Genomic DNA, 12,643 nt, shown 5'->3' with positions numbered 1-12,643 from the left:
GTAGACCAACAGACTTCATCCTTACTATACTGTAGACATAAATACTTCATCCTTACTATACTGTAGACCAACAGACTTCATCCTTACTATACTGTAGACCTAAAGTCTTCATCCTTATTATACTGTAGACATAAATACTTCATCCTTACTATACTGTAGACCTACAGACTTCATCCTTACTATACTGTAGACCTACAGACTTCATCCTTACTATAATGTATACCTGAAGACTTCATCCTTACGATACTGTAGACATAAATACTTCATCCTTACTATACTGTAAACCTAAAGACTTCATCCTTACTATACTGTAGACCTGAAGACCTCATCCTTACAATACTGTAGACATAAAGACTTCATCCTTACTATACTGTAGACCTGAAGACATCATCCTTACTATACTGTAGACCTACAGACTTCATCCTTACTATACTGTAGACATAAAGACTTCATCCTTACTATACTGTAGACCTAAAGACTTCATCCTTACTATACTGTAGACCTACAGACTTCATCCTTACTATACTGTAGACCTAAAGACTTCATCCTTACTATACTGTAGACATAAAGACTTCATCCTTACTATACTGTAGACCTACAGACTTCATCCTTACTATACTGTAGACCTACAGACTTCATCCTTACTATACTGTAGACATAAAGACTTCATCCTTACTATACTGTAGACCTAAAGACTTCATCCTTACTATACTGTAGACCTACAGACTTCATCCTTACTATACTGTAGACCTAAAGACTTCATCCTTACTATACTGTAGACCTAAATACTTCAGCCTTACTATACTGTAGACCTACAGACTTCATTCTTACTATACTGTAGACCTAAAGACTTCATCCTTACTATACTGTAGACCTAAAGACTTCATCCTTACTATACTGTAGACCTAAAGACTTCATTCTTACTATACTGTAGACCTAAAGACTTCATCCTTACTATACTGTAGACCTAAAGACGTCATCCTTACTATACTGTAGACCTAAAGACTTCATCCTTACTATACTGTAGACCTAAAGATTTCATCCTTACTATACTGTAGACCTACAGACTTCATCCTTACTATACTGTAGACCTAAAGACTTCATCCTTACTATAATGTAGACCTGAAGAATTCATCCTTACTATACTGTAGACCTAAAGACTTCATCCTTACTATAATGTAGACCTGAAGACTTCATCCTTACTATACTGTAGACCTACAGACTTCATCCTTACTATACTGTAGACATAAAGACTTCATCCTTACTATACTGTAGACCAACAGACTTCATCCTTACTATACTGTAGACATAAAGACTTCATCCTTACTATACTGTAGACCTACAGACTTCATCCTTACTATACTGTAGACATAAAGACTTCATCCTTACTATACTGTAGACCTACAGACTTCATCCTTACTATACTGTAGACATAAAGACATCATCCTTACTATACTGTAGACCTAAAGACTTCATCCTTACTATACTGTAGACCTGAAGACTTCATCCTTACTATACTGTAGACCTAACTACCTCATCCTTACTATACTGTAGACATAAAGACTTCATCCTTACTATACTGTAGACCAACAGACTTCATCCTTACTATACTGTAGACATAAAGACTTCATCCTTACTATACTGTAGACCAACAGACTTCATCCTTACTATACTGTAGACCTAAAGTCTTCATCCTTATTATACTGTAGACATAAATACTTCATCCTTACTATACTGTAGACCTACAGACTTCATCCTTACTATACTGTAGACCTACAGACTTCATCCTTACTATAATGTATACCTGAAGACTTCATCCTTACGATACTGTAGACATAAATACTTCATCCTTACTATACTGTAAACCTAAAGACTTCATCCTTACTATACTGTAGACCTGAAGACCTCATCCTTACAATACTGTAGACATAAAGACTTCATCCTTACTATACTGTAGACCTGAAGACATCATCCTTACTATACTGTAGACCTACAGACTTCATCCTTACTATACTGTAGACATAAAGACTTCATCCTTACTATACTGTAGACCTAAAGACTTCATCCTTACTATACTGTAGACCTACAGACTTCATCCTTACTATACTGTAGACCTAAAGACTTCATCCTTACTATACTGTAGACATAAAGACTTCATCCTTACTATACTGTAGACCTACAGACTTCATCCTTACTATACTGTAGACCTACAGACTTCATCCTTACTATACTGTAGACATAAAGACTTCATCCTTACTATACTGTAGACCTAAAGACTTCATCATTACTATACTGTAGACCTACAGACTTCATCCTTACTATACTGTAGACCTAAAGACTTCATCCTTACTATACTGTAGACCTAAATACTTCAGCCTTACTATACTGTAGACCTACAGACTTCATTCTTACTATACTGTAGACCTAAAGACTTCATCCTTACTATACTGTAGACCTAAAGACTTCATCCTTACTATACTGTAGACCTAAAGACTTCATTCTTACTATACTGTAGACCTAAAGACTTCATCCTTACTATACTGTAGACCTAAAGACGTCATCCTTACTATACTGTAGACCTAAAGACTTCATCCTTACTATACTGTAGACCTAAAGATTTCATCCTTACTATACTGTAGACCTACAGACTTCATCCTTACTATAATGTAGACCTGAAGAATTCATCCTTACTATACTGTAGACCTAAAGACTTCATCCTTACTATAATGTAGACCTGAAGACTTCATCCTTACTATACTGTAGACCTACAGACTTCATCCTTACTATACTGTAGACATAAAGACTTCATCCTTACTATACTGTAGACCTACAGACTTCATCCTTACTATACTGTAGACATAAAGACATCATCCTTACTATACTGTAGACCTAAAGACTTCATCCTTACTATACTGTAGACCTGAAGACTTCATCCTTACTATACTGTAGACCTAACTACCTCATACTTACTATACTGTAGACATAAAGACTTCATCCTTACTATACTGTAGACCAACAGACTTCATCCTTACTATACTGTATACATAAAGACTTCATCCTTACTATACTGTAGACCAACAGACTTCATCCTTACTATACTGTAGACCTAAAGTCTTCATCCTTATTATACTGTAGACATAAATACTTCATCCTTACTATACTGTAGACCTACATACTTCATCCTTACTATACTGTAGACATAAAGACTTCATCCTTACTATACTGTAGACCTACAGACTTCATCCTTACTATACTGTAGACCTACAGACTTCATCCTTACTATAATGTAGACCTAAAGACTTCATCCTTACTATAATGTAGACCTAAAGACTTCATCCTTACTATACTGTAGACCTACATACTTCATCCTTACTATACTGTAGACCTACAGACTTCATCCTTACTATACTGTAGACCTAAAGACTTCATCCTTACTATACTGTAGACCAACAGACTTCATCCTTACTATAATGTAGACCTAAAGGCTTTGTAGTTGTTGCTCCAGTTCTCATTAAAACATTAACCCTGACCTCAACTCCAACCTGTCTCCACTTGCTGCTAACAAGCTGTTATGGTAATGATACATATGTTGGCGTTACATTAAACATGTTAACATCTTTAGCAGATTAGAAGACATTAGGTTCTGCTTCTGTCTGTCTGCCAATATAACACCTTTCAACATGTAGTCTGTGACCTGCGGGTGTTACATGTTGGTTACACCTGTTCTAACCACACACACACACACGCACGCACGCACACACGCACGCACGCACGCACGCACACACACACACACACTAGCAGAACAACTTCAATGCCTGAAGGCCTCACAGCTTAGTCTGATACCTGGATGTTTACTGCATCTATAAAGCTGTTGTTTCCTGGTGGAAGGAAGCCCTGCCAGCTCCCTCAGTTAGCTACAGCCTCACAGCCTGGTCTGATACCTGAATGTTTACTGGACAGACAACACTAATGACAATCTATCTCTCTTCAGTATCTCTTCTTCCAACTTTTTTGGTTGATTGACAGTTGTCCCTCTCTCCTCTTTCCCCTGTTTCCCCTATCCCCTCTCTCCTTTTTCTCTCCTTCTCTTTCCTCCCTCCCCAATCTCCCCTCTCTGGCCTCCCTCCCCAATCTCCCCTCTCTGGCCTGTCTCCCCCTCTTCCCCCACTCTGGCCTGTCTCCCCCCCTCTGGCCTGTCTCCCCCCTCTGGCCTGTCTCCCCCTCTTCAGGGAATCCGAGGAGTGGATGGAATCCAAGGTTCTAAGGGAAACTTGGTGAGTGTGACGACTGAGACGTTCTAGAACCCCAACGGTTCACTCTAGAACCCTGTGTTTACATCAACTGGAAGAGTGGTGTCTATGATGTAATTTCCTCTGTCTACAGGGACCTCCGGGAGAGATGGGAGCATCCGGGCAGCAAGGAAACCCTGGGTTGCAGGTACACACACACACACATACAAACACACACACTAGTGATGCGCTGGTTGACTCGTAACCGACAGTCCCCAGCGGTTATGTCCCCCGCGGTTTATATCCGCGAGGCGGGCGGGTTTAGCTTCATGGAATATTGTGTGGATGAAGAGCGGGTGGGTGGTGGGCAGGTTGAATAAAGAGAAAACAAGTCATATCTATAGGCTACAGTGAAGGTTTTTCTGTCATCATTTTCTATCTGTTGTTAGTGCCGGAGCCTCAGCTATAGCTAATAACTATATATAATAATATAATAACTGTAATGGCCCAGATACACACCACTGAGACAGAAAGGACCACGACAGACTTGAATTCAATAAGAGCAAAGCTGTGAAGTGGATAGTTGAAAATAAATATAACGGAGGACCAGAACAGTAGTGTGATGTTTGGGAAAGACTTGGTGAAGTGGTTAAAAGAGGACGATGGCACGTCAAGGGAGCTGTACTGTTCAGATGGGTTCAATGGAACAGGAGCCTGACTGACACCTGGATAACGACTGTGGGTCTGTAACCTCTCACATAGTCTATAACCTCTCACATAGTCTATAACCTCCACATAGTCTATAACCTCTCACATAGTCTATAACCTCTCACATAGTCTATAACCTCTCACATAGTCTATAACCGCTCACATAGTCTATAACCTCTCACATAGTCTATAACCTCTCACATAGTCTATAACCTCTCACATAGTCTATAACCTCTCACATAGTATATAACCTCTCACATAGTCTAATATCATATTAACTGTAGGTCTATAACCTCTCACATAGTCTATAACCTCTCACATAGTCTATAACCTCTCACATAGTCTATAACTTCTCACATAGTCTATAACCTCTCACAAAGTCTATAACCTCTCACATAGTCTCTAACCTCTCACATAGTCTATAACCTCTCACATAGTCTATAACCTCTCACATAGTCTCTAACCTCTCACATAGTATATAGACTTTCACATAAAACAAATAAGGTTTTATATGTAAGATGGTTAAATAAAGAGCAAAATTATTGATTATTATTATTTGGTCCTATAAGATCTCTTTGTCACTTCCCACGAGCCGGTTGTGACGACAACTCTCACTCATTATTATGTTTAATAAATGTATCGTATAGTGTGTGTGGCAGGCTTACAATGATGGTAAAAAACAACATTTGAGAGTGTGCTGACCCTGGTGCTAGAGGGGGTACAGCTGGAGGTTTTAATGTTTGAAGGGGTACGGGACTATATAGATTTAGAGGGGGTACAGCTGGAGGTTTGAATGTTTGAAGGGGTACGGGACTATATAGATTTAGAGGGGGTAGAGCTGGAGGGTTTGAATGTTTGAAGGGGTACGGGTCTATATAGTTTTAGAGGGGGTACAGCTGGAGGTTTGAATTTTTGAAGGGGGACAGGATTATATAGTTTTAGAGGGGGTACAGCTGGAGGTTTGAATGTTTGAAGGGGGACAGGACTATATAGTTTTAGAGGGGGTACAGCTGGAGGTTTGAATGTTTGAAGGGGTATGGGACTATATAGATTTAGAGGGGGTACAGCTGGAGGTTTGAATGTTTGAAGGGGTACGGGACTATATAGTTTTAGAGGGGGTACAGCTGGAGCTTTGAATGTTTGAAGGGGTATGGGACTATATAGATTTAGAGGGGGTACAGCTGGAGGTTTTAATATTTGAAAGGGTACGGGACTATATAGTTTTAGAGGGGGTACAGCTGGAGCTTTGAATGTTTGAAGGGGTACGGGACTATATAGTTTTAGAGGGGGTACAGCTGGAGGTTTGAATGTTTGAAGGGGTACGGGACTATATAGTTTTAGAGGGGGTACAGCTGGAGCTTTGAATGTTTGAAGGGGTATGGGACTATATAGATTTAGAGGGGGTACATCTGGAGGTTTTAATATTTGAAAGGGTACGGGACTATATCGTTTTAGAGGGGGTACAGCTGGAGCTTTGAATGTTTGAAGGGGTACGGGACTATATAGTTTTAGAGGGGGTACAGCTGGAGGTTTGAATGTTTGAAGGGGTACAGGGCTATATACCATTTGGGAACCACTGGTCTAGGACAACAACTAATGGCAGAAGTGAAGCTGCATGTATCTAAGTATAGACCCAAGTTGACTTACAAAGAGCCTTCCAAAATGTCGTAAATGATAAGCAGAAACATAGGCCTGTCTAAAAAGGTCTGTCAACATTGTTTGACACCATTTCTGACTGTACAGTGCATTTTCTATATTAGCAGGATAGGGTCAGGTTAGGGTCAGGTTAGGGTCAGGTTAGGGTTAGGTTAGGGTCAGGTTAGGGTCAGGTTAGGGTCAGGTTAGGGTCAGGTTAGGGTTAGGTTAGGGTCAGGTTAGGGTCAGGTTAAGGTCAGGTTAGGGTCAGGTTAGGGTCAGGTTAAGGTCAGGTTAGGGTCAGGTTAGGGTTAGGTTAGGGTCAGGTTAGGGTCAGGTTAGGGTTAGGTTAGGGTTAGGTTAGGGTTAGGTTAGGGTCAGGTTAGGGTTAGGTTAGGGTCAGGTTAGGGTCAGGTTAGGGTTAGGTTAGGGTCAGGTTAGGGTCAGGTTAAGGTCAGGTTAGGGTCAGGTTAGGGTTAGGTTAGGGTCAGGTTAGGTTAGGGTCAGGTTAGGGTCAGGTTAGGGTCAGGTTAGGTTAGAGTCAGGTTAGGGTTAGGCTTCATTATCACACCCCGACACTCTTAACTCCCTCTCTCTCTCTCTCTGTCCCTAACAGGGGTTTCCTGGTCCTCAGGGCCTGGTGGGCTTGCCAGGACTTAAGGTAGGACTGTCCTAAATATGTTGTCAACATATACTGCATATTAAACATGTCAAAGTTAAGGTAGGACTGTCCTACCATATTAAACATGATAAAGTTAAGGTAGGACTGTCATACCATATTAAACATGATAAAGTTAAGGTAGGACTGTCCTACCATATTAAACATGATAAAGTTAAGGTAGGACTGTCCTACCATATTAAACATGTCAAAGTTAAGGTAGGACTGTCCTACCATATTAAACATGTCAAAGTTAAGGTAGGACTGTCCTACCATATTAAACATGATAAAGTTAAGGTAGGACTGTCCTACCATATTAAACATGATAAAGTCAAGGTAGGACTGTCCTACCATATTAAACATGACAGGTAGGACTGTCCTACCATATTAAACATGTCAGGTAGGACTGTCCTACCATATTAAACATGATAAAGTTAAGGTAGGACTGTCCTAAATATGTTGTCAACATATACTGCATATTAAACATGTCAAAGTTAAGGTAGGACTGTCCTACCATATTAAACATGTCAGGTAGGACTGTCCTACCATATTAAACATGTCAAAGTTAAGGTAGGACTGTCCTACCATATTAAACATGACAGGTAGGACTGTCCTACCATATTAAACATGATAAAGTTAAGGTAGGACTGTCCTACCATATTAAACATGATAAAGGTAGGACTGTCCTACCATATTAAACATGTCAAAGTTAAGGTAGGACTGTCCTACCATATTAAACATGACAGGTAGGACTGTCCTACCATATTAAACATGATAAAGTTAAGGTAGGACTGTCCTGCCATATTAAACATGATAAAGTCAAGGTAGGACTGTCCTACCATATTAAACATGACAGGTAGGACTGTCCTACCATATTAAACATGATAAAGTCAAGGTAGGACTGTCCTACCATATTAAACATGATAAAGTCAAGGTAGGACTGTCCTACCATATTAAACATGACAGGTAGGACTGTCCTACCATATTAAACATGATAAAGTTAAGGTAGGACTGTCCTACCATATTAAACATGATAAAGGTAGGACTGTCCTACCATATTAAACATGTCAAAGTTAAGGTAGGACTGTCCTACCATATTAAACATGACAGGTAGGACTGTCCTACCATATTAAACATGTTAAAGTTAAGGTAGGACTGTCCTACCATATTAAACATGAAAGGTAGGACTGTCCTACCATATTAAAAGACAGGTAGGACTGTCCTACCATATTAAACATGACAGGTAGGACTGTCCTACCATATTAAACATGATAAAGTTAAGGTAGGACTGTCCTACCATATTAAACATGATAAAGTTAAGGTAGGACTGTCCTACCATATTAAACATGACAGGTAGGACTGTCCTACCATATTAAACATGACAGGTAGGACTGTCCTACCATATTAAACATGTCAGGTAGGACTGTCCTACCATATTAAACATGATAAAGTTAAGGTAGGACTGTCCTACCATATTAAACATGATAAAGTTAAGGTAGGACTGTCCTACCATATTAAACATGTCAGGTAGGACTGTCCTACCATATTAAACATGATAAAGTTAAGGTAGGACTGTCCTACCATATTAAACATGACAGGTAGGACTGTCCTATCATATTAAACATGATAAAGTTAAGGTAGGACTGTCCTACCATATTAAACATGATAAAGGTAGGACTGTCCTACCATATTAAACATGTCAGGTAGGACTGTCCTACCATATTAAACATGACAGGTAGGACTGTCCTGCCATATTAAACATGATAAAGTCAAGGTAGGACTGTCCTACCATATTAAACATGACAGGTAGGACTGTCCTACCATATTAAACATGATAAAGTCAAGGTAGGACTGTCCTACCATATTAAACATGATAAAGTCAAGGTAGGACTGTCCTACCATATTAAACATGACAGGTAGGACTGTCCTACCATATTAAACATGATAAAGTTAAGGTAGGACTGTCCTACCATATTAAACATGATCAGGTAGGACTGTCCTACCATATTAGGTAGGACTGTCCTACCATATTAAACATGACAGGTAGGACTGTCCTACCATATTAAACATGATGTTAAGGTAGGACTGTCCTACCTAAACATGACAGGTAGGACTGTCCTACCATATTAAACATGATAAAGTCAAGGTAGGACTGTCCTACCATATTAAACATGATAAAGACAGGTAGGACTGTCCTACCATATTAAACATGACAGGTAGGACTGTCCTACCATATTAAACATGATAAAGTTAAGGTAGGACTGTCCTACCATATTAAACATATCAGGTAGGACTGTCCTACCATATTAAACATAAAGTTAAGGTAGGACTGTCCTACCATATTAAACATGACAGGTAGGACTGTCCTACCATATTAAACATGTTAAAGTTAAGGTAGGACTGTCCTACCATATTAAACATGACAGGTAGGACTGTCCTACCATATTAAACATGACAGGTAGGACTGTCCTACCATATTAAACATGATAAAGTCAGGTAGGACTGTCCTACCATATTAAACATGATAAAGTTAAGGTAGGACTGTCCTACCATATTAAACATGACATAAAGTCCTTAAGGTAGGACTGTCCTACCATATTAAACATGACAGGTAGGACTGTCCTACCATATTAAACATGTCAGGTAGGACTGTCCTACCATATTAAACATGATAAAGTTAAGGTAGGACTGTCCTACCATATTAAACATGACAGGTAGGACTGTCCTACCATATTAAACATGTCAGGTAGGACTGTCCTACCATATTAAACATGTCAGGTAGGACTGTCCTACCATATTAAACATGTCAAAGTTAAGGTAGGACTGTCCTACCATATTAAACATGATAAAGTTAAGGTAGGACTGTCCTACCATATTAAACATGACAGGTAGGACTGTCCTACCATATTAAACATGACAGGTAGGACTGTCCTACCATATTAAAAACATGACTGTCCTACCATATTAAACATGACAGGTAGGACTGTCCTACCATATTAAACATGATAAAGTCAAGGTAGGACTGTCCTACCATATTAAACATGATAAAGTTAAGGTAGGACTGTCCTACCATATTAAACATGACAGGTAGGACTGTCCTACCATATTAAACATGTCAGGTAGGACTGTCCTACCATATTAAACATGATAAAGTTAAGGTAGGACTGTCCTACCATATTAAACATGACAGGTAGGACTGTCCTACCATATTAAACATGTCAGGTAGGACTGTCCTACCATATTAAACATGACAGGTAGGACTGTCCTACCATATTAAACATGATAAAGTCAAGGTAGGACTGTCCTACCATATTAAACATGATAAAGTTAAGGTAGGACTGTCCTACCATATTAAACATGTCAGGTAGGACTGTCCTACCATATTAAACATGATAAAGTTAAGGTAGGACTGTCCTACCATATTAAACATGACAGGTAGGACTGTCCCATATTAAACATGATAAAGTTAAGGTAGGACTGTCCTACCATATGATAAACATGATAAACTGTTAAGGTAGGACTGTCCTACCATATTAAACATGACAGGTAGGACTGTCCTACCATATTAAACATGATAAAGTTAAGGTAGGACTGTCCTACCATATTAAACATGACAGGTAGGACTGTCCTACCATATTAAACATGATAAAGTTAAGGTAGGACTGTCCTACCATATTAAACATGATAAAGTCAAAGGACTGTCCTACCATATTAAACATGACAGGTAGGACTGTCCTACCATATTAAACATGATAAAGTTAAGGTAGGACTGTCCTACCATATTAAACATGATAAAGGTAGGACTGTCCTACCATATTAAACATGTCAAAGTTAAGGTAGGACTGTCCTACCATATTAAACATGACAGGTAGGACTGTCCTACCATATTAAACATGATAAAGTTAAGGTAGGACTGTCCTACCATATTAAACATGACAGGTAGGACTGTCCTACCATATTAAACATGACAGGTAGGACTGTCCTACCATATTAAACATGACAAGGACTGTCCTACCATATTAAACATGACAGGTAGGACTGTCCTACCATATTAAAATGATAAAGTTAAGGTAGGACTGTCCTACCATATTAAACATGTCAGGTAGGACTGTCCTACCATATTAAACATGTCAAAGTTAAGGTAGGACTGTCCTACCATATTAAACATGACAGGTAGGACTGTCCTACCATATTAAACATGTTAAAGTTAAGGTAGGACTGTCCTACCATATTAAACATGACAGGTAGGACTGTCCTACCATATTAAACATGACAGGTAGCACTGTCCTACCATATTAAACATGACAGGTAGGACTGTCCTACCATATTAAACATGACAGGTAGGACTGTCCTACCATATTAAACATGTCAGGTAGGACTGTCCTACCATATTAAACATGTCAGGTAGGACTGACTGTCAAGGTAGGACTGTCCTACCATATTAAACATGATAAAGTTCAGGTAGGACTGTCCTACCATATTAAACATGATAAACAGGTAGGACTGTCCTACCATATTAAACATGATAGGTAGGACTGTCCTACCATATTAAACATGATAAAGTTAAGGTAGGACTGTCCTACCATATTAAACATGATAAAGTTAAGGTAGGACTGTCCTACCATATTAAACATGATAAAGTTAAGGTAGGACTGTCCTACCATATTAAACATGATAAAGACAGGTAGGACTGTCCTCCATATTAAACATGACAGGGTAGGACTGTCCTACCATATTAAACATGATAAAGTCAAGGTAGGACTGTCCTACCATATTAAACATGATAAAGTCAAGGTAGGACTGTCCTACCATATTAAACATGACAGGTAGGACTGTCCTACCATATTAAACATGATAAAGTTAAGGTAGGACTGTCCTACCATATTAAACATGACAGGTAGGACTGTCCTACCATATTAAACATGATAAAGTCAAGGTAGGACTGTCCTACCATATTAAACATGACAGGTAGGACTGTCCTACCATATTAAACATGATAAAGTTAAGGTAGGACTGTCCTACCATATTAAACATGACAGGTAGGACTGTCCTACCATATTAAACATGACAGTTAAGGGACTGTCCTACCATATTAAACATGACAGGTAGGACTGTCCTACCATATTAAACATGTTAAAGTTAAGGTAGGACTGTCCTACCATATTAAACATGACAGGTAGGACTGTCCTACCATATTAAACATGACAGGTAGGACTGTCCTACCATATTAAACATGACAGGTAGGACTGTCCTACCATATTAAACATGATAAAGTTAAGGTAGGACTGTCCTACCATATTAAACATGTCAGGTAGGACTGTCCTACCATATTAAACATGTCAGGTAGGACTGTCCTACCATATTAAACATGTCAGGTAGGACTGTCCTACCATATTAAACATGATAAAGTCAA

At 39.0% G+C, this 12,643-nt stretch overlaps 1 protein-coding gene across 1 annotated transcript in view; it reads left to right on the top strand.

Moving 5' to 3' along the window:
- The window catches only part of LOC115123496 (collagen alpha-1(XI) chain-like), a 119,323-nt gene that overhangs the window by 65,922 nt on the left and 40,758 nt on the right, over positions 1-12,643 (top strand). Inside the window, 3 exon segments of the mRNA XM_065002191.1 lie at positions 4,230-4,274; positions 4,384-4,437; positions 7,189-7,233. Coding sequence (XP_064858263.1) covers positions 4,230-4,274; positions 4,384-4,437; positions 7,189-7,233 — 144 coding nt within the window.

This window comes from Oncorhynchus nerka, linkage group LG15 (assembly GCF_034236695.1).
Source record: "Oncorhynchus nerka isolate Pitt River linkage group LG15, Oner_Uvic_2.0, whole genome shotgun sequence".
Taxonomy (NCBI): Eukaryota; Metazoa; Chordata; class Actinopteri; order Salmoniformes; family Salmonidae; genus Oncorhynchus; species Oncorhynchus nerka.
This window is presented reverse-complemented; position numbering and strand designations above follow the sequence as displayed.